The sequence below is a fragment of the Poromitra crassiceps genome (genome assembly GCF_964638095.1).
Source record: "Poromitra crassiceps genome assembly, chromosome: 27".
Lineage (NCBI taxonomy): Eukaryota > Metazoa > Chordata > Actinopteri > Beryciformes > Melamphaidae > Poromitra > Poromitra crassiceps.
Window position 1 is genome coordinate 2,636,482 of NC_139650.1, and position 23,138 is coordinate 2,659,619.

The window sequence follows — 23,138 nt, forward strand, 5'->3', positions numbered from 1 at the left end:
GTCTAATGTAACTAGTATTGTCTGATCTGAGTGACATGGGCACGGTGCACGGACCCATACCCATATGAGAGAGGCTGTGTCTCGCCAGGTGGTAGCGCTGAAAAAACCTCTTGTCGCACATGGTGCAAGCGTAAGGTTTCACACCTAAACGCAAAGTAGCAACATTACATTACTTTGCCTCACTTTGCTTTAGGTTTGAATATCTAAGCTATTACAAGAATTATGCCAATTCATGCAAAAATATAGATCTTTTTTCAACTATTTCCCTCATAATTTCGTCATCTATTTCTATGTTCAAGTTTCCAACAAAATGCCAAACACCAAGTCTTACACTTGAGTTGCTTTTACCTTACATTTACACAAATAATGTATGATCGGATTGATCAAGCCAAACATTCTTGTGGTTTATTTTACAAGATATGATAACTGCCTTAAAGCAACACGCTAATATTTTGGGAAATTCGCCTATTTTATTCCAGATAGTAAGACGAGAAGATAGATGCCTTTCTCTTCTCTGTGCGTGCAGTACAAAGTGTGATGCACCTCTCCCGCTAGTTAGCTTAGCACTAGAAAGGGTAGTCAATGGTACAACAGCATACCCCCGTTCAGTCACCAAAAGTAGACATTACAACTAGGGATGTTCATTTTGAAAATTTTCCAAAATCGATAATCGGTGAAAATGAACGATCAATTATCGATCATCGATTTTATTAATACTTAGAAAATTTTCAATATTTTCATTTTTTTTTTTTTTACAAAATGAATGCCTATGGCAGAAAATACGAAAGACAACGTGTTCTCCTCAATGAACTCTTTATTTCAATGTGTCTCCTCTCCAACACTCTGCTGTCCCCGGCGCATGCCGGTGTGAATTTCCCATGTTTAAAACAGTTTTGTTGGCACAAAGGCCCGTGCCCAGCCAGAAAACTAGAGACTATATGAAGCTCCACCTCACGTTAGTCGGCTGTGCAATGGAGTGGGGCGAGGAGGAACGAATTCCACCCAAACCTAGTCGACAAAAAAAAAAAAAAAAAAAAAAAAAAAAAAAAAAATTTATAATTAAAAAATCGATCCAAATGCCACAGGATCGATTCCAATCCTTAACGATCGATTATCGATTTTCGATAATTGATGAACATCCCTAATTACAACAGTGCCAAAACACTCATATTTCATATCATGGTGTGACTCGTGTACTCACCACGCTATCAAATAATAATCCAAAATGACGAGAAACCGTGATTTTGATATGAGCGTTTTTGGCGCCGTTGTAATGTGTATTTTTGGTGACTGAAAACGGGGGTATGCTGTTGTACCATTGACTACCATTGTAGCGCTAAGCTAACTAGCAGGAGGGGTGCGTCACACTTTCCACTGCACGCACAGAGAAGAGAAAGGCATCCATCTTTTCGTCTTACTATCGGGAATATGGTAAATAGGTGAATCTCCCAAAATGTCGGCGTGTTCCATTAATATGGCTGACACTGTCTAATGTAACTAGTATTGTCTGATCGGAGGGACATAGGTAAGGTGGGCGGGCGCATACCCATATGAGTGAGGCTGTGTCTCGCCAGGTGGTAGCGCTGAAAAAACCTCTTGTCGCACATGGTGCAAGCGTAAGGTTTCACACCTAAACGCAAAGTAGCAACATTACATTACTTTGCCTCACTTTCATTTAGGAATAAATATGTAAGCTATTGGTTATTAACCACACATATGCCAATTCATGCAAAAAGAAAGATATACTTTCAAATATTTCCCTTATACAATTTCTTAAGCAAAATGTTCAATTGGTTAATTTGAGAAGAAATGATAACTGCCAATGTGTCTAATGTAACTGTAGTATTCAGTGATATGGGTAAGGTGGGCGGGTGCATACCCATATGAGTGCGGCTGTGACTCGCCAGGTGGTGGCGCTGAAAAAACCTCTTGTTGCACATGGTGCAAGCGTAGGGTTTCACACCTAAATGCAAAGTAGCAAAATTACAATACTTTGCCTCACTTTCAAGTCTTTGGTTTAGGAATGAATAGCTAAGCTATTGGTTATTAACCACACATACAGTATGCTGCAGCCAAATCATGCAAAAATAAAGATATTCTTTCAAATATTTCCCTTATAAAACTTCATCTCTTTCACAGTGTTCTAGTTGCCAACAAATGCCTAACAGCAAATATAATGCAATGAATTTCCCCCCAATGAATTGATACTGGCTATCATAAACAGATGATGGAATTGCACTTGAAACGCATATTTCCTAAATAAATTTCACATCTATTGCCGACACTGTGTCATGGGAACAGTACATGATAGAATTAAAGGCTTTTACACACCGGGAGCATTATTTCATGCCATTAATTAGCACCTCAATAATATTTTTTTTAACCTATATCCGGTCACTGCAACGGCGAAGTTTCGTTGAACGATATTGCGGCGTTTACTTTTTCGGACCAAGGTAGATTTTTCAGAAATTCGCTTCCGACATGAACCCATCTGTTGCTGTGATTCACAGGTGGGTCAAAATTTGCCTCGAAGTTTCGTGCCGTTTCTTCGCGTCGCTCTCCGTGTCTAACGGCCTTAAGAGCATAGAATAATAAGGCATGTTCATAGGGCTTTACTTGTTTTTACAGCCTTTTTATCTAATTTATATCAAGAAGTGCAAACAGTTCTGGAGGGCAACATTAGTTTGAGGTAAAATACCGTACCCTAGTTGAACTTAATGTTACAGAAATGTAATAAGAACTGCAAATACTTTCATTCAAATGACTTAGGCACAGCTACTAACCTGAATACCTGCAGAAAAACATGTTTTCAAACTATGTTTGTGCAAACCACACAAACGGCCCTCATATTAGTACAACAACAGGTGAGTGTGATGGCCTACACAATGTGTGGGATGGGCAGGTGCATGGACGCATACCCGTATGAGTGAGGCTGTGTCTCGCCAGGTGGTAACGCTGAACAAACCTCATGTCACACATGGTGCAAGCAAAAGGTTTCACACCTAAACGCAGAGCATCAAGATATTATTTGTGTTTCCCCAACTATCAGTCAGTAATGTCAATTCAAACATATGTACGGTATTCAGAAATGATGGGCTGTTAACCACTTTTTTACCAATTTGGTGAAATTGCATTTATAGGGATGTAAGGATACCAAAAAAGATCATATCACGATATTGAAGTCCACGATAACGATATATCATGCTATTGTGTATATATATATATATATATATATATATACACACACACAATATATACACACACGTATACCACGTTGCCAAAACATCACGATGCCTACTATACCAGCTGCTTTACACAACACTACTATCGTGGGACACTATACTACCGTGGAGTGACGGTACCAGCGGCACAATGCTTTACCTCCATTCCAAAATTCACTGGTTTTTACGGTCATAATCCTACATTGACGTAAGCGCACCCTCTTCTGGAAGCAACACGTGTGTTTGTTTCTATGCGGCTTTGACGGAGGCGAAGCTGTAACGTTAGATGTGCAGCCGCAGCTCCAGCTGCTAGCCATTCGCTAGAATCGCTACAGGTCGCTAGCTGACAGGAGTCTCAAGACACACACAGACATGCACGTACTTTTTACGAACACAAACGGCATCACCACACGGTGAAATGTTGCGTTTTTATGACACGTTGTCACAACAAAACAACATGTGGGACCAGTGAGTAACTTTACTACGGCTGGCTGTAACGTTAGCAGCCTCGCTCTGTCTGCCTGAATAATTTCCTCCTCCGCTGTCGCAGTTACCCGTGTCAAGAGACTGCGCGTTAGCTAGCAACAGACAGGAAGTTGGGCTGTTCTGCCTTCAGAGTAAAAGCACAGATATCTATCTATCCATCTATCTACATATATACAGTGTAGGAATTTAGCCAGGGGCAAGGGCAAAATGAAGCATTTCTTAACACAACAATCCTGGAGGGACTGATCTAATAACTTACAAGGAGCAGCTCCTGAATGGACTTTATTTTTCTTTCCTGCAACTAACTAGGGTGAGTTTCAAAGATCATCTCTGCTAAAAGATGGTGCCCTCGGCTGCTGTTAAAACAAAAACATTTTTTTTTTCGACCAGTAATAAATATCGTAGATGTCATCACAGTCCCACGAGGGTAACGCGGTATCTTGAAATTGACGATATCGTTACATCCCTATTGTATTACAATGAATTCATCTTGAAGAGTCAAAATCTTGTTTTCCCCCCCAAATCAATTAAGATAAGCATCGACCTGTGTTAACCAATTTTTAAATCCACAACTAAAACACATCACATGAGCTGATGATGTCACAATCCTGTATTCTTTCAGACTTGCTTTCATGTTCAATTTACACTGATAAGCTTGGTCAAGCAAAATGCCCTAGTGGTTCATTTGAGAAGAAATGATAACTGCCTTAAAATGGCTGACTGTCTAATGGGGGGCTGCTAAGTCTACCAATACAATGGAATTACCCAGAATACCTTGCGGCCCAAAGAAGGTGAGTCGACTACCTTTTGGGAGTAGTCAATGTCAATGATGACTAAAATTCAGTAGTCGTAAATGCCCTACTACACGCTGCTGCTGCTGCTGCACTGTGCTGTCTGCCTTGCCTGCCGGTGCGCTGTCAGTCCTCTTTTCGCTCCATGGTTATCAATTCAGATATTTCTTTCTCCCTGCATAAGAAAATAGACTTGTAGCGTGTGGGTGGGTCATTCTCAACTTTCTGTGTGAGAGTTGGCAGCCCTGGTCAGGATCAGACTTGTAGTGGTGCCACTCTGCTGGCCAAGACACGTCACCAATTTATGGCAGAATGATTGCCTCGTCTGACATGGTGACATTGTGAAAGACAAAAAATATTGTGTAGTCTGATCAGCATAAAGGTGACTAGTCTGCATCCCTGTGATCACAAGAGGGAGTTTTAGGTCAGGAACAGTGCCCCCTGCCGTTTTACAAAAACAAATCTAAATGCAGCTGTGTGCGATTTAACACCCACCCCATTGCAATATACCCCTCCCACATATTAATGCAATGTTGTATCCAACCTGCACCATGCTAGGTTTTCTTATTTAACCACGACCAAACCCAAACCAAGTTGTCTTATTTGGACAACGATAATAACCAATCTTTGGAAAGTAATTCAATAAGAAAAATGTGTATTGTTTTACTTGCCTAACCCTAACCGTAACAAACAAAATCCTTCAAACAAAAATAAAAAGGCAATGAAACATGTTTGAAGAGATCTATGGCGATTGTTGTATGGCGACTGTTCCCCGTCATTTCGACGGGAGCTTGGCCTTCTTCGGGCCGCAAGGTATTCTGGGTATTGCCGCTGTATTGGTAGACTTAGAAGCTCCTGTGTCTAATGTAACTAGTATTCTCTGATCTGAGTGACATAGGTAAGGTGGGCGAGTGCATACCCATATGAGAGAGGCTGTGTCTCGCCAGGTGGTAGCGCTGAAAAAACCTCTTGTCGCACATGGTGCAAGCGTAGGGTTTCACACCTAAATACAAAGTAGCAATATTACAATACTTTGCCTCACTTTCAAGTCTTTGGTTTAGGAATGAATATCTAAGCTATTGGTTATTAACCACACATATGCCAATTCGTGCAAAAATAAAGATAATCTTTAAAATATTTCCCTCACATAATTTCTTAATCTATTTTGCAATGTTCTAGTTGCAAACAAACACCAAAATATAATGGCATGTGATCACCCTGATGAGTTGATAATGGCTACCATCAACAGACTACGAAATCACACTAACCATACATTTCTATTGACTTTACCCTTCAATTCAATAGGCACATGTCTAAAATCAACTAACTAAATAAAATCCACATCCGAATAATAACAGAATTTTAGGAGCATAGAATAAGGCCTGATCACAGGGCTTAACATATTTTTATGGGCTTTATTTTTTAATCATCTCATCTCTATAACAAAAGTTGCCAACAATTCTGGAGGGCAACATTCATTTTTAGGTACAATACCGTAACTTAGTGAAGGTTGCAGAAATGTAATAAGAACTAGGGATGCACAATATATTTGCAATCATATCAATATCAGCTGATGTTAGTCATTTTTTTAATATATGTTATCGGTCCCAATCAGCGAAATAACAGCAATGTTAATATCTGGTATCGGCCAAAATTTTCAAGGAAACAATGTACTAAATCTATGATTTATGGGCTTTTCCAAATGTTTTGGAAATAAAGAAAGGCATTACTTTTTCAAATTCACAGTGTTTACATGTGTTTTTATTTTCACCATGTACAAAAATTTGAATATAATATTCATCAATCATAGCTAAATATCAGTTATCGGGCGTAACAGCAATGTTAAAGGACAATTTCGTTTTTTTACAACCTGATTTTCAGCTTTAATTATGATTTTTTTTTAACTCACCCTGATTTTTCCCCCTTTTTTTAGCGATGAGCCATGAAGCTATATACGCCGAGCAGCGGCCTGGAAACAAGGAATACGGGGCATGTGTAATGCGTCACCGGGATTTACGTACTGTAAGTAGCTTATTTTCTGACACGCAGCGGCTCATATGCTTATTAGATCATAGAGACAATGAGAAAATTAGCGCTCTATTTACCTTGGTGCAGTGTGTTCACCCCTGGCTCTGTTTGCTGTCTGTCACAATGGTAGAGATAGCAGCTCCCGTTCCCCCCCCCCCCCCTCAGTTTGTAATCCATATGACTTTATTCCAGCTCAAATAAATATGGGCGGCCATCAAATTTAAATGAATCGTCCATATTCTCGAAATCAGATAAATATCAGCACTCAACTCGCCCTGCATGTCGCCGGATGTGCTTTCAACTCACCCTGTTGTTACTGGAAACGGTCATTTTCTATGTAAATCCACACACCCAGAACTAACAAAGAGTAACCAAACTAACCAAGAATAACTGGAGTTACTTCCTCGTTTGCCATGAGGCGCATGCCCTGTACTGATGACTGCACACAGTGCATGCGCCTCATGGCAAACGAGGAAGTAACTTCAGTTACTCTTGGTTAGTTCGGTTAATTTTTGTTAGTTCTGGATGTGTGGATTCACATAGAAAATGACCGTTTCCAGTAACTTTGCATTATCATTTCATTGCGTGGTGAGTTCACGAGTCACAACATGTACATGTGAGTGTTTCTGGCGCTGTTGGAATGTGTATTTTGGGCAACTGAATGGGAGTAGCCAGCTGTACTGTGCACTACCATTGTAGCGCTAAGCTAAGTAGCAGCGAGGGCTGTACCACTGTTTGTAGGACACGCACAGTGACGATAAAGGCATCCACATTCTCTTTTACTGTCGCCAATATTATATATATTATACATATATAATATTATAATATTCATTTAGGCTATTTAATGCAGTAGAAGGAGACGTGTGAAAATTGTGTTTGAGCTCATTCAAAATTGTGCTGAGGGGATTATTTTCACCGGACTTTGTGACCACCAGATTTTAATTTCTCGGAATTTGATTGATTTTACCGGTAAAAAAAATATAGAAATAAAATAAAATGACTGGCTAACAGAAAATGATCAGCTGTGAGGCCGTTTCTGCATTCAGGTGAACATCATGTTGGCATAGAGTGGTATCAGTCGCGATCGAATCGGTACTCGTACGAGTAAGACGGAGTACAGTAAATGAGCACAGTATCGGACCCGATACCAATACTGTTATCGGTGCATCCCTAAATTCAAACACATCTATTCAGAAATGATGGGCTGTTAACCACCTTTTTCTCTCTCATTTTTTTTACTAGTTTGGTGAAATTGTATTAGAACGAATTCATGGTGAATATTCAAACTCTCGCCCCCCCTTCCAAATCCAATTAAGAGAAGCATGGACATTTGTTAACCAATTCTTAAATCCACAACTAAAACACATCACATGAGCTGATGATGTCACAATCCTGCTTTCCCTTCACACTTGCTTGTATGTTGCAGTTACACTGATAATGTACAATATGCTTGATGAAGCTAAATGGTAAATTTGACAAGAAATGATAACTGCCTTAAAATGGCTGACCCTGTGTCTAATGTAACTAGTATTGTCTGATCTGAGTGACATGGGCACGGTGCACGGACCCATACCCATATGAGTGAGGCTGTGTCTCGCCAGGTGGTAGCGCTGAAAAAACCTCTTGTCGCACATGGTGCAAGCGTAAGGTTTCACACCTAAACGCAAAGTAGCAATATTATATTACTTTGCCTCACTTTGCTTTAGGTTTGAATATCTAAGCTATTGGTTATTAACCACAAGCATTATACCAATTCATGCAAAAATATAGATCTTTTTTCAACTATTTCCCTCATAATTTCTTCTATTTTGCAACGTTCTAGTTGCCAACAAACAACAAAAGATAATGGCATCAGATTACTGGTGAATTGATAATGGCTACCATCAACAGACTAGAAAATCACACGATATCCGGATATTTGTAATGACTTTCAAAAAGTAAACAAAATAAAAAGTCACATCCATTCCTGACACTAAAATGTCATGGCCACGATGCACGGACCCGTACCGGTATGAGTCTGGCTGTGTCTCGCCAGGTGGTAACGCTGAAAAAACCTCATGTCGCACATGGTGCACGCGTACGGTTTCACACCTAAACGGCCAGAGCATCAAGTTTATTTGTCTTTTCTCTGCCAAATATCAGTATTGCCATTTCAAAGTTAAAGAGTACAAATCTGGGCTAAATTGATATTGGTGGTTAATAACCAATGTCAGACCCTACAATTACTTACAAGGGAACAACAGTGAATAAGATGCTTGTCTTAACTTACACAATTCTAAAAAAAAAAAGGGGGGTTCTTAAATCCACTTACACAACACATCATATGAGCTGATGATGTCATCTAATGGCTGTTACACTTAAAGTAAGTCTCATCCATCATTTGTGCATGAATACAGATATTTAAGACTATATCAAGCATAGAGGTAGAAGCATCCTAAACTTATTGCTGGGTAAGATTGGCAGACGCATACCCATGTGAGTCAGGCTGTGTCTCGCCAGGTGGTAGCGCTGAAAAAACCTCTTGTCGCACATGGTGCAAGCGTACGGCTTCACCCCTATGCACACAAAGTATCAACTTTTAGCATAAAAAATGACTCAACTGCCAAAAATGATCCATTTGAAACTTTACTAATGCCAAGATGCTTAGTAAAGTTTGGTTGCACTCATCAGCGCTTTGTCCAACAGTGGACCTTCCAGCATATTTGGGACATATATCTGCCATTCCAATTGGACATCTGATTGATGTAAAACTGTAATTGGGATAGGTCTAAGGCCAATGTCCAAATTAGCAAGATTGTGGGATAATGGAGAGAAACCCTGTATAGATGACAATTAGATAACTAATCAATTAAAATCACCAAACCGGTCAAAATTACCAGACAAATGATCGAGCCAAATCAAAGTCCTTAATGAGCACTTTCCAACTTGCTCCAAGTACAATACTATTTAAGTGTATCACACTATGCTACCGGGAGTCTGTGTTCACATATACATAGATAAATACCAAATATAGCTGCTCAAAACAGATTTGTGAGGGGGGGAAAACTTGAGTTTTTTGTCACGCTGATCGAGAGGTAAGACAATTTTAGGCAGTTGGTAAACATCTATACACAAAACATACGATTTGACATTGCTTTGCAGAGGAATTCTTGTGTATTTAACTTAAAACTTAGACGTTTGATTTAGTTTAACTGGCACTGTGCTGAAATCCACCATAGAAAAACTAGCCTGGGATTTTCAGGGTATAAAAATCGAAAATGCTCCATAAACTTTAAACATTTAGGATAGTGTCGTGGAAAATCAGACCGTCAGAGTAGTGCATCTTACAGTAACCTGTTCTCAAATAAGATGAACAGTGAACCGCACAAGTATTTGGATAGCAACACAGTGATTTAGATATGTTATCTCCTTGCATTACTTGGAATTTTAAATGAGACAAAGTAAACCACACGGAGATGCAAGTGTGGATGGACTGTCAAAGTGGCACTACATTTTTTTCTGGGGGAAATAATTTGATGCAAAGCTATTTTGAGACGGGAGAATATCTATTTTTCTAGTCTATTTTTTATGTTGTGAAATGGAAATCTTTATGTAATAATGACTTTTATACATCTGCAACCCACAGACACCAGCCTTTTAACATCTTATTTTCACAAGTTCCAACTCACTGTTATGCATTTCATATAGAATTCTGAGAATCAAGCTGTAGACAGCATTTGACTCTGAATGACTGGAGGCCGTATGACGTACATGGCTGTCTGAATGATTACAGCCTAAACAACTATCTGATTAACCAGCCTCATCAACATCAATATGTGGCTTCCATTTGAGTCACTACAGGTTGTTTCTCCAAACTACATTTTCCCAGTTGAACTCTACAATAAAATTCGACCTGAATTCTACCAAGCATAGTCACAGCTGAGTGCTCGGAAAGATGCATTGAAATAAGGTAAGGTTCATGACTTGTAGACTTCTAGAAGCCATCACATTTGAACTTTTTTTGACAACATACTAATAATGACTACATCAATGAACAGAATTTTCAGATCCAATCCATATCCTTTCCAAATCCTTTTGGCACTTACAAATAGCACTCTGACATCTACTGGTTTATCAAATATAGCTGAATGAAACCTCAACCTGAAGCAGACTGTCTGCATTTTAACATAATAATTTCACATGCAAAATATGTTGCTGTTCAAGTACTTATGTAGCTCCTTGTAGATGCTGCTCTATACTTGAAATATTAGCACTAGTCAATATAGTAAATGAAGGCAATACAAACTCGAGTTTGATGCAGCCATATACAGAAATGCATGTGGGGCTTATGCATGATCAGAGTGAGGGAGAGAGAGAGGGGTCAGGGGTCAGATCCAGAAGACGTACCTGTGTGAGTGAGACTGTGTCTCTCCAGCTGGTAGCGCTGTATAAACCGCATGTCACACATGGTGCACGCGTACGGCTTCACCCCTAAACAGAGCACAAACAAATTAGCCATGTTTCAACTTCACATTCGATGCTTGAGCAACAAGATCAAAGAGCAAATTAACATTGGAGAAGTTGATAAGTGCTACAGCTATAAGAGGGACATTACACAAAAAAGTCAGATTCTAAGAAACTTTCAGACATCAAAAGAGCTCCGCTATCAGTGGGTTCAATCTCTTCACTTCATCACTCCAAAAGGAAAAAGTAAAGTACACCCATTGTGGTATGAAAGATCACAGTATACGGTTTGGACAAGATTTTAACACACATAGATGAGGGAAAGTTTAGTTTCATACTGAAGCTTTTTAAAGTGCCTTAACTTTTAAGATGTGCCACTTTAGCTGCTCAAGCAGGCCAACAATTCGTATAGTGCATGTTTGTATTTGGTCGGGGGCTGATCATTTTCTGGAAAATGTAGCATCTTGTCCAGTGACATTTTAAGGACTACTGATGCTTGCTTTTTTTTTTTATACTTTTAAGTGTAATGTGCCTTTAATTGAATATCTAACCATTTACTGAACAATATGATTTGACGACACATGCAATAGTACTTTTTCTTTTCTTTTCAACAATACAAGATAACTGACAGAAAGATGTCTAGAGTCATTTTTGAGTGGACAGTTTCCAACAAAGCCTAAAGTTCCATCCTCTTTTTCATTTTAGTAAGGAAAGCTTATCAACAATGGCATAATGTTGGTATTGCATATGCCATACAGAGGCAAAATCATGTGTAAGTTGTCCTGTCATAAGTCAGAGGGTAACAATTAATACAAGCATACCAGTATGAGTGAGGCTGTGTCTCGCCAAATGGTAACGCTGGAAGAACCTCATGTCGCACATGGAGCAAGCGTATGGCTTCACCCCTAAACGCATACAGTACCAAACTTTAGAATCTGTTCTCTTCAACCATATACACAAAATGTCATTTAACACACATTGATTAGTTTTGCTTTAATTACAAGACACCATGACCAACTATTCTCCATAATAATAATAAAAAATTAATAAAAATAAAAAATGTATTGTGAGGGTGGGGGGTTGGGGTGTTGTAGCCTAAAAGCAGTTGAAATAGATTATTACACCTGAAAAGAAAACGGGAGTGTTTAAGCTTTTAATTGTATTTCACCTAATCTTCCAATAATCCAAAACACGGATTGAAATATTACAACACAGACATGTTCCTATGTGTGTGAAAGTACTCTCACGGGTAGGCACCAGGCACGGCCTTGGCACAGGTAAGGCACTGCCTTGGCACCAGGGCAAACCTCTGGCAGCCCTGGTGCTGCCGGGTGAGAGGGTTAAGGGGAGACTCGTACCCGTGTGGGTGAGACTGTGTCTTGCCAGGTGGTACCTCTGGAAAAATCTCTGCTCACACATGGAGCAAGCATATGGCTTCACCCCTGCACACACAGAGCAGAAACCTGCATGAAGACTGAACAGGACACACCCATTCATTTCATGTAGTAGCCAGACATGCCGGAAGCAGCGGCAGCAATCTGATGTCACACTCGAATGCATTCATAATCTATGTCAAAATGCTTCAACAAGTGGCCTCACTGAACACAATTAAGCGTCTTTTTCAACGCAAACGTGCTGCTTGCAAAAGTAGAAACATTTCAAAATATGGAATTTCCAAGCATAGCATTTTAAGTAGCAATCCAGGCAAACCCCAAAATAGTACTTTAAAAAAGTTGAGGCAAAACTAATAGATATCCGGCTGCATGGCCCAACAATAAACATGGTTTGAGGCCTACAAATAGTTTTAAAAGTCAGACTCAAATGTGTTGTGCTATCAGTCTACAAATGAGGAAATGCCATTATACTTCAGTACCCCGGCTATTTGGGCTCTAATGGAGCAAAGAAGGGCAAAGCCATACCCGTGTGAGTCAGGCTGTGTCTCGCCAAGTGGTAGCGTTGGAAAAACCTCATGTCGCACATGGAGCAAGCGTATGGCTTCACCCCTACACAGATAAAAGTACGAAAATATTAGCTAGTAGAGAAACATGACAAATATGTTTCAACACAACTCAAATTCATTATTATTATTTTTTAATTAGCTGTTGCTGGGCATGTGCAGTGTATCAAAGTGTCGCCCCGACATGAAGCAATTCTCACACACTTGCCCCGCCTCAGTGTGCGCATCTACAGGTGAGAGAATTTCAACAAGCCAGCTGTAACCGATATGCGGAAATTTAGAGGGAAAAATTACGTTGGTCAAATGTTTATCTAGCTTATTCACCTTCAGCCCAGAATCGGATCTAATAAAATCATGTGATCATGATTTATGCTTTCAAAGCATAAAGCACGATTCAATGATTCGGGAGTAAAATGGTGAGGAATAAGTAGAGTAACGGTGGCATAAACCTTTGCTCGGGTCTGCGTGTGTAGTCTAATTAAGACAACCCCAACCCTAATTGGTGAGCGATCAGTCCAAAAGAGAAGGCATCTTTAAAAAGCCACAGTGTGATAGTGAGCTAGGCTGAGCAGACGCATACCCGTATGAGTGAGGCTGTGTCTGGCCAGATGGTAACGCTGGAAGAACCTCATGTCGCACATGGAGCACGCGTAGGGCTTCACCCCTACATACACAAAGCATCCACACATTAGCTGGGAGGGTTCCTTTTGCAGCAAGGGCAAGCATTATTCACAAGGCATGGCATCACTAGAACCTGGCAGACAAGGCATGACATCACTAGAACCTGGCAGACAAGGCATGACATCACTAGAACCTGGCACACAAGGCATGACATCACTAGAACCTGGCAGACATTTTCACTTTCTAATCAAGGTTGAATGTGACGGGCTGATTGGCTTGACTTCTAGTAACTGAAAGTGGTTGTGATGAGGAACATTACTCTTCACAGAATCTAGCCTACCTCGTGAAAGAACAACAGCAACAGTATATACACAGCACCATGCCAGCACGTTTACGACAAGACATACATACAGGTCAGTAGCAAGGTAGCCAAGAAGCGCTTAGACGGCGATCACACTGGCAAGCTGAAGCAGAAGCGCTAGCGAAACGCTTGTCCACTCTTTTCTGATGGCGAGTCACGAGTGTAAACAAGCATTTGGAGAATCATGGTGGGCAGCGTTTTATTGAACTTGGTTCCGCTTCAATGTAGCAGACTTTAACTCAATTGTCAATGGTGGCATAAACAGTTGTAAGTGTACTTGCTCATTTAGAAGGTGTAAAAGCTTCCAATCTGATCGCCGCCTTAAACCTACACAAGAAGCATGTATAGAGCTGTGCTGTGCCTGTGAGCGACTACATATTCACAAAGTCAAATCAAAACGGGGTTCAAAAGCCAGACAATGACATCTTAGACACATTAGATGTGCAGCAATACATCTGCATGTCAAATAGGCTTGGACATCAAAGGACTATTCCCATATTATACCATGGCCTAGCCTAGCCTAGCCCAGCCCTAGGTGAATCCTCTACTCCCAACTGACTGGATCTGGCTGGGGGGACATTTTATTTTAAAACATTTATTTAAAGCAGTTACGAGCAAGATTTTCGATTGTTATTAAACAGTATAATTACAATATTGATGCATCACATCTTACCTATAATAGTAGCTGAGACCAAAGCCGTGTGAATCGGATTGCTCTCTTGATGATTATTAAGTCTGTGTCTGTCTAAACTCGCGTCAACAGGGGGCTCTCTCTCTCTCTCTCCTTACCGGCGGACCGGATAAACCCGGAAGTGAAACCCGGAAGTGAAACGCAGCTGCCTGCCTTCACCCATTCGCGCTGCCTAGCAACATACCATAAACAAGGAGAACGCCATGCATACTCTCGCGAACATCTCTCGTTATATTCTAACAGGTTTTTTGGGAGTTATTTTGTGGTTATGGCCGAAGTGGCTGCTGCAAACCGTTTCATTTCACTTCCTGATCTGCCCTGGCCACAGATAGACTAACACTGGCCGATTCACTCGGGGTTCAAGCGAGACTACTCTGCGTTGGTCTCGTCTACTATTAGAGGTAAGATGTGATGCATTGATATGAAATTTAGACTGTTTAATAACAATCGAAAATCTTGCTCGTAGCTGCTTTAACACTTTTAAATTGGTAACGCATTGCGTCTGAGCATTCCATTAAAGCCATGCACTGCTGTGTTTCAAACAACCAGCGATTCACGTTAGTTAGCCATCAAGATCCTCCTGAAAGGTCTACTCTACTCCCTCAAACATAGCATTGTTTTCTCCTGATATTACAAAACCATGCCACTAGCTTAAAAAATCCTACTGTGCTGTGCTCCACAACTACCGTAGATCAATCTTTGAATGAAAAATTGTTTAAACAAAAACCTTAGTTACAAATATTTGCGCTAGCAAGTCGTTCCACGTTACCATGTGTTGAATCTACTCTTGCTATGACTTTTGATATTCCCAGTGTTTTACGGCTGACAGCGAGCCCTGCCCGCTCTGCTAGCATGCTAAAGCAGCAGTCACGGGTTGCTAGGAAATCGCCAGGGAAGGAATTGTCGAGGAAATGAGTTTGTTAGAAAATAGCAGAAAACAAAGCCAGCGTAAAAATTTATCTTCAAGCAGTTATGATTGAATAGTTGTGATTTTTTGATTTTTTTTTTGCAAGCAGCAATGGTACAAGCGGGATAATACACTTTGAGGGGTCCAATAATATTCATATCGGCTATTTATTTGCCTCCAAAGGTCCATTACATGGACACCGTCATGTGTCATGTCTTGCACATACAGAAGACATGTCGGCACGCATGGCTTTTCCATTTAAAAAAGAAAATAAAAAATTGCTTCTTCTGTAGTAGTCACAAAAGGACAGATGCTTAATGAGAACAATCAGAAATACGTCAGTCTAGAATCATTTAAAAGATCACTAGCTTTTTGGCTTGTGGGTTCTGTGCAATTCATACCTTGATGGGAGTTAATACCTCAGACCATTCCTCAGCATCTTTTTTCTATTTGAAATATTGAATAAGGATTAACCCCATAAATAACTAGGACCTTCACGACTACTAAATTTTAGTAGTCATCGACTACTCCCAAAAGGGAGTTGACTAGTCGAAATTTTGTCAGGGGGAATATATGTTTTATTTCTGTCCAATAAAAATATCAAGTCTCGACAAAAAGTTCTCAAAAACAGCCAGTAAGCGGTTAAACTAATGTAGGCGGGACCAACCTGGGGCTATGTGAAATAACAAGATTCATGTTTGGCTCCGAGAGGCTGTTTACATATGAGCCGCTAAAACCTGCGTTATTATAGAACCGACTGGAGTTTTGGGCAGAGCACACACCCTGCACCCGCCTACGCAGCAGTCAAGCGCCGGGATTGGCCTGGAGGCGAGGCAATATGCCCGCTCAGGCTTCACACAATGCTTCACACTAACCTCGCGTCACCAGAGCCTCTCTTAAAGGAGAAGGCTCACAAATAGCACAAATCTCCCACACTGCATCCACGCATAATATAATAAATCAATGACGGTCACGTGCGTTCCTTAATGTAACATGCAAAACGCTAACGTGGCTTCAATATTGCTCGACTGTAGCCCACCTGAAGCCACCTTTCCTTTGTTCAATAATGCAAACTAACCTTGCGAGTTCGTAAACCATGCAACCAATATTACGACACTAACGTTAACACGAGTTATAAATAAATTGCAGTAGAAACTGCATTGTAATCCCTACACTAGGGTTGTGCGATATCATGAAAATACCCATCGTGATTGTTTTACAGTGAAACATAGTTTTGAACGATGGCATCGTCGCGGGTGGGGGTGGGGGGAATAATGAATTACTTATTAAGTCGCTGCGTTGCTGTAATTCCATTTGGCTAGCCGCTGCAATGCGTATACGTTAACAACACAGGACAGCTGAGCTCTATGATACCAGCGGGCTTGGATAGGCCATTAGCCTCTGCTCTGTGCTACAGCACAGAGCCAGGCGACTGAAGTGGGCAGTGGCTGTCACTACCAGCAATTTGAACAGCGCAAAACAAATAACGTTAAGGTTACAGATCCTCACCAACAACGTGTATGTGTTGAATTTAACTAGCTGGCAGAAAACTGACTGAATTACCGGCTGATATAACGTTAGATTCGCGTGGGCTTTTGAACCTAGAGAGGAGAAATGGCTAGAGAAACGCAGCTGCTGTATCTAGTAGGGGTGTCGCGGTACATGTATTCGTCCCATGAGTTCACGGTACGGGCATCACGGTACCTGAAATGACATGACGAATACGTCAAATCCAGAAGCGCCTAAACGCTGTTTGAACGCCATTGAATTTAAAGGTCCCATTCCGTGCAAAAGCTGTTTTTACTTGTAAATGCATATATACTGCTGTCATCCCTCCCTGTAATGAGTGGTCACAACCTCAGAACTGCCACAGTTGGATTTGTCCCTATCCAGTTTCCCCCTGCAGTCTCCTTCCCCTAACGCTCTGTTCCCCCAGACGGGTTAATGTGACGTCAGTCGCGTCCTCAAGCATACTATAGCCACAAAATTAACACTTCTAGCTGGAGCGACGCCAACTGTACGTGATCCAGCAACTGTGGAGGTGCATTCGGTAAGTCTAGGCATTTTGAGATGTCCTCTTTAGCGTAGCAACCGTTAAGTTAGCGATAGCTCGTTGCTAACGTTAGTTGTGGACACAACCTAGCGTGCTGGGCCACAGACGCTAATCTGATTCCCATTGGCCTCAGCGGCCAATGGGAACTCTTAGTTCTGAAAATATTATAGAAACAGACCATTCTTGGGACGCAACGAGATGAGGAAGTGACAACTCCGTCACAACAAACGGGGTTGCTATATTTTCGACAAATTAATCGAGAATCATGTTTTATGGACCAGAGACACACGTTTTTAAGAGGTTACAGCTGCACGAATTGGGACCTTTAATTGAATTAAACGCTAGAAGAAGCGGCTAAACGTTACATAACACTGTTAACTTGTAAACAAGCAACTTACATCGCGTGGGATGACAAGCAAATGCGGAGAGGAAGAGGGGATGACTCCTTGTCATGTTCCAATAATCCATTAGATGACCGAACGTAATCATCATGATAAACAAAACTCGCATCCGCACGTTAACAAGCTAACAGGCTAGTAACAGGCTTGCATTGTTCTTCTTCTGCAGTTTTATTCTTCTTCGACTGAACATGTAGGTATTTTGACGTTGACTAAAGAAATACTGCTGCCTAGTGGCCGCTTTTAGATAGGATTCCAAATTAGTGCTTAAATCAAACACATCAATAGCAAATGCTACATAAAACAAATACAACAGGGGGAGGGGTTGGTGGGAGTATTAGGCTATTCCACACATGCGCTCTGTTTACAAACTTGTGTACAATAAAGATTTAAAGTGGGGGGAAATGCCTTTGCCCTGTCAAACAGCAGGAATACAGATATCTGAGAGGGAGGCGCACCCCACACTTTGGAAATCACTGCTCTAGAGTAAAACATTTATTCATTCCCACTTATTAGACACTATTTCTGATGGTAAAATTAGCGTAAAAAGCAGAATTCAGAAAAATTCAAGGGGAAAAAAACAGAATTTGGGATTCGTTGCTTTTCCCCCCCGTTTTCGTACCGTACCGTATTCGTACCGAACCGTGACCCCAAAACCGAGGTATGTACCGTACCGTGACTTTTGTGTACCGTGACACCCCTAGTATCTAGTATGGAGCGACGCCAACTTTCACTTTGGAAACAGGCGAGTTAAATTCCCAGTTGAAGACTTGTACTCACTTTGGGTTGAAAACAGGAAAGAACGTAAAGTTTCTTCTGTCTTAAAAAGTTTTCACAACACAGCCGACTTCCCACGCGCTGGGGACGCCCCGGCGACATTAAACAATCGCACCCAGTTCAGAGAAGCAGTGGAGCGGAGGAGGGGGAGGAGAGGCTTCCCTGAACTGAACTGGGTGCGCTTGGTTAATGCCGCCGGCGCGTCCCCCGCGCGTCACGGACTCACGGTAAGTGGACTTGGCCTTTTTGGCACTGCCAATTCTAACTGGAGTTCCCAGGCACAGCAGTTAAAAATTAGCCATCTGGCTAACACTGGTGCATTGTAATGTTCATTAATGTGCATTGCCCCTCAAATAAATAAATAAATAATAAAACCAGCGTAGTTTGGCAGTATTTTGATCTAGTAAATGAAAATAAGGTTGTATGTAGGCTGTGTCAGATAAAACTGACATATGACCACTCGACCGGTCCGGAGCAATAGCAATGCGTAACGACATTCAGCACAGGCATGTGGACATTAACCTGCAAGAACAGCAGGGCCTGATGCTAGCTATGCTAACGCATTAGCCACACAAGATAGCACAGCTCAACACGACAAAGACAGGCAAGATATGCTTCTTCCACTCAACTTTGTTGAAGGCCAAGGCTTCTGAAAGTGGACTATATTAAGCGTGAAGAAGACGCGGTGCCAGGGGGGAGTCACCCTGTCACAAGATTTGATTATTGAAGAGTGTAATCAACGGTTTCAAATGGCTCTTAAATACACACACAATATTTTTTCAGGTGTTTTAACCTTATAGATTGTGCTCAATTTGGACTGTGTTCCGAGTCTGTTTTAGTCTATAAAAAAATGTAACTAGCCGATAGGGAAATGAGTTGCTTCGGAACATCCCTAATGGAAATGTTGCTTATACTCTCCCCTACTGTACTGTTTGAAATCAGCAGCTCAAATACAGTGTTAAGGACATGCGTTTGCTAGGACCTCTGTTCTAATGAGTCACAAGCTCTAAAACCTCATTTAAATCAAAGACGGAACAGCACCAAAGTACTATGAAACTCTCACGATCCATTATAGACCAGAGGTGTGTAATGGGGTGCAGCCATATATCACACAGCCACTTTCAGCAGGAGTACGGACCGCAGGACGCAAAGAACGGCTCAAACCTGAGGTATTAACCCTGAAGGCAAGAATAAACGCAAGACCCACATCAAAAGATGATTTTTGCCCTACAGGATTCCTAACCAATAGGAATAATCCTTTCGGACTGTCATATGCAAAGTGCAATCCTACTGGACCGTCAAAAAATGACACGTCAGACACTAAGAAGCAATGATTAGTCCAAAAAATATGAAGGCTTTAAGTTGGATTTGAAGCGGGGTTTCAGATTGGGACTCCTAAAGCACTTTTGGTTGGGGAATGTTGCTTTAACCTGAAATGGGTACGGTAAATGGACGCATACCCGTATGAATGAGGCTGTGTCTCTCCAGGTGGTAACGCTGGAAAAACCTCATGTCACACATGGAACAAGCGTACGGCTTCACCCCTACGCACACAGAGCATACAATTATTAGCTATTCAGGCTGCACAATATGCCAAAATCATTTTACTGGATACATTTTCCTAAGTAGAGGATATAATAAACAGATGCATTGTTGCCATGGAAGAGCAAACTGCTTATTCAAACTATTGGGATATTGAAATATGAAAGTCTAACATAATAAACCTCACCAACTGAATGGGGTTAATTTGGCCAACATGAGTTGACTATCAATGCATTTCCTTTTGTCAATACAGGAGGCAATGGGCCACTTTTGCAATTAGGTTGGAAGTTGACTTACCCACAGTGTATACTCTTAAAACAATGAAACACAAAGAATGCAGTGTCAAAGGCTACAACGCAAATGCTGATATGGTTCAAATGAAACACTTCAGTCTACATTTTAAGCAAATAAATAGGATAGTCCTTTGATGCCCATGCATTGATTTTAATCAACAATAATCAAATGCAAAAAACTAACATCAAAAAATTTTACAATCACGTGCTTTGTGCAGCGATGCTTTCACAAATATACCACCACCATCTTTAAATTTTCTTCTGGTGTTGGGGGACCAATATGTACAAGAGGAACCCTGTGCTTGATACGTATTTAGGGGTAAATAGATTTTTTTTTTTTTTTTTGCTTTGTTGGAAATTACTGTCCACAGACAAAATGAACCCTGAGCATCGTTAGCTGTCCATTGATTGGAGTGGAAGACTACCCAGGTAGTGTGATTGATGTCATATGGGTACGGTTAGAGGACGCATACCCGTGTGAATGAGGCTGTGTCTCTCCAGGTGGTAACGCTGAATAAACCTCATGTCACAAATGGCACAAGCATACGGCTTCTCCCCTAAACCGAAGAGCACCAGTTTTAGTCAAAAGGTCCCCACAGATACCACCAATTAGCTGTGAGGCAAACGCCAATACCAAACAAGCTCTTTTTAAAGCAGGCCATGGCAAGAACCTTAACAGTCGCTGCACACTCCTAGATTCAGTCAAACTTACTTAAGCTGTGAGGGCCTCTGCCTACAAATTTGCCTGATGTCATCCGGCATTACAAATATACTGTAAAAGGCAGGTTGTTCCGCACGTGACGCGTACCTGTATGAATGAGGATGTGTCTCTTCAGGTGGTATCCGCTCCTAAACGCTCCGTAACAGTGATCGCAGATGAAGTTTTTCTGCACTTTGGACGCCGGGCCGTTCTCGTCGGCGCCTGTACCCTGAGGAGGAACGGCAAAGAACAGCGCCTCACCGTCCGATTCAAAATGCAGCACAAATAATGATATAACGTGAGATGCAGTACATGTCTCATCTCATCGCTCTGGCACTTTGTTGTCGAGGGAGCCGGTTCTCCTGCAACGCCCACACACCATTTTTACTAGATCTGGTGAAAATCTACAGTGCCTCGTCAAATCCAGCAGCGGTAACGAGAAGGATTTTTGATTCACTTGAAAAATGGATGATCACACAGAGAGAACCCTGAAAGTAATCATGCAGATACACACACACAACATTAACCCAATAGAAGAAGACAACACAAATGGTAAAATACACAACATATAAAAACATCAAACAAATCCAAAACTGTAGTGGTTATGAATGCGCGAGGCCTGAAAATTTATTTTCTACTAGGTTGTTTCTTTGAAAGACAAACAGCAGCCGTTCCAGTGGCCTAATGGCCTCCAGTTTCTGCTCCCCCTGTTATGCACACAACTGCAGTTATTGTGCTCGTCTTCGGCTGCGCTCCCCTCCCCCCTCTTTCCTCTCCAGAGATCCCTCCGCCCCCTCCACATCTTCACTCGACTCCTCCCCCCACCCCCACACAAACAGAAATGTGCGCTGCACAGATGAAAGGCCCAGATCGGGGCACATTAAAGAAGTTTAAATGGCTCTACGAAAACCACAGATATGGTAACATATCCCAAAACCCCATAACCCAAAAGCCACATTTTTTTCCACCATGTTTACTGTGAGATCTACTGTGAGATCTACTGTGCATGTTTGCACACAGGCCATTCCTCTCTAACATTCATAGCCACTGACCTTCCCTCCCCTTCCTTCTTGTTCTCTCACTTTACAGGGCGTTCCTGACTTCCGGTTCTTTTTTTTCATCTGCATGTCCTCGACGTTGGCCCTCATCTCCTTCTCGTCCAGCAGGCGGGGAGCTTGGAATTCACCTTCCTTCCGGATGAGCTAGTGATTAAAAAGAAGAAGAAGAAGAAAAAAGAATAGAAGCTTAAGACAAAGATCTCTCAAAGACTGCATTACAATGTCATGACAAAACGTATTATATTACTTCAAATAAGTTTCCCTTACTTTAACAAACAATTCAAAATGTCTCAACAAGCAATGAGCTAAATGAATGATACATGTTATGTGCTTGGTTTCCCACACAACTAGATAAAGAAGCTAGCGGTGAATAGTTGGATTGCAAAAAAAAATCGTGGAAGGGATTATGATTGAGGAAAATAATTGTGGGGAATATTTGTGGGAGGTTCTGATCACTGAGGCATATAATGAAGTCGTGTTGATTAGAGCTAGGTTTGACAAGAATTGTTAATAGGTGTAGCTTGTACAGGCTTATGTGGAGTTACCAATACAGGAAATATTGAGGCTTTTTTTTCATACATTTCTATCTACTGACTACCGACAATAACCTGCTTAAATTTGTCCTTGGTGCAGTGTGACTGTGGTTATGTGTCAAGATAATTTATATCCTCTACAAATGCGCCGATATTCAAATGTTGTCCGATACCGATAACCGATATTAACATTGCTGTTATGGCCGATAACCGATATTTACTGATGTCAATATGATCTGTATAAAAACAATTTCTATGATAATTTTAAAAAATTACAT

The 23,138-nt window shown here is 41.2% G+C and overlaps 1 protein-coding gene across 25 annotated transcripts in view; it reads right to left on the minus strand.

Annotated features, from left to right (window-relative positions):
• The window catches only part of znf740a (zinc finger protein 740a), a 36,996-nt gene that overhangs the window by 8,910 nt on the left and 4,948 nt on the right, over positions 1-23,138 (minus strand). For 5 of the 25 annotated variants that reach the window (XM_083661850.1, XM_083661839.1, XM_083661854.1 and 2 more), the window contains exons 4-20: positions 22,352-22,471; positions 21,378-21,498; positions 21,043-21,126; positions 20,195-20,278; positions 13,507-13,590; positions 12,889-12,972; positions 12,328-12,411; positions 11,791-11,874; positions 10,913-10,996; positions 8,998-9,081; positions 8,534-8,617; positions 8,100-8,183; positions 5,418-5,501; positions 2,919-3,002; positions 1,880-1,963; positions 1,547-1,630; positions 61-144 (exon numbers count right to left, since the gene is read on the minus strand). In XM_083661850.1, coding sequence (XP_083517976.1) covers positions 61-144; positions 1,547-1,630; positions 1,880-1,963; positions 2,919-3,002; positions 5,418-5,501; positions 8,100-8,183; positions 8,534-8,617; positions 8,998-9,081; positions 10,913-10,996; positions 11,791-11,874; positions 12,328-12,411; positions 12,889-12,972; positions 13,507-13,590; positions 20,195-20,278; positions 21,043-21,126; positions 21,378-21,498; positions 22,352-22,471 — 1,501 coding nt within the window. The remainder of the gene's footprint in view (positions 1-60; positions 145-1,546; positions 1,631-1,879; positions 1,964-2,918; positions 3,003-5,417; positions 5,502-8,099; positions 8,184-8,533; positions 8,618-8,997; positions 9,082-10,912; positions 10,997-11,790; positions 11,875-12,327; positions 12,412-12,888; positions 12,973-13,506; positions 13,591-20,194; positions 20,279-21,042; positions 21,127-21,377; positions 21,499-22,351; positions 22,472-23,138) is intronic. The other 20 variants (XM_083661844.1, XM_083661835.1, XM_083661847.1 and 17 more) reach the window with 18 other exon arrangements.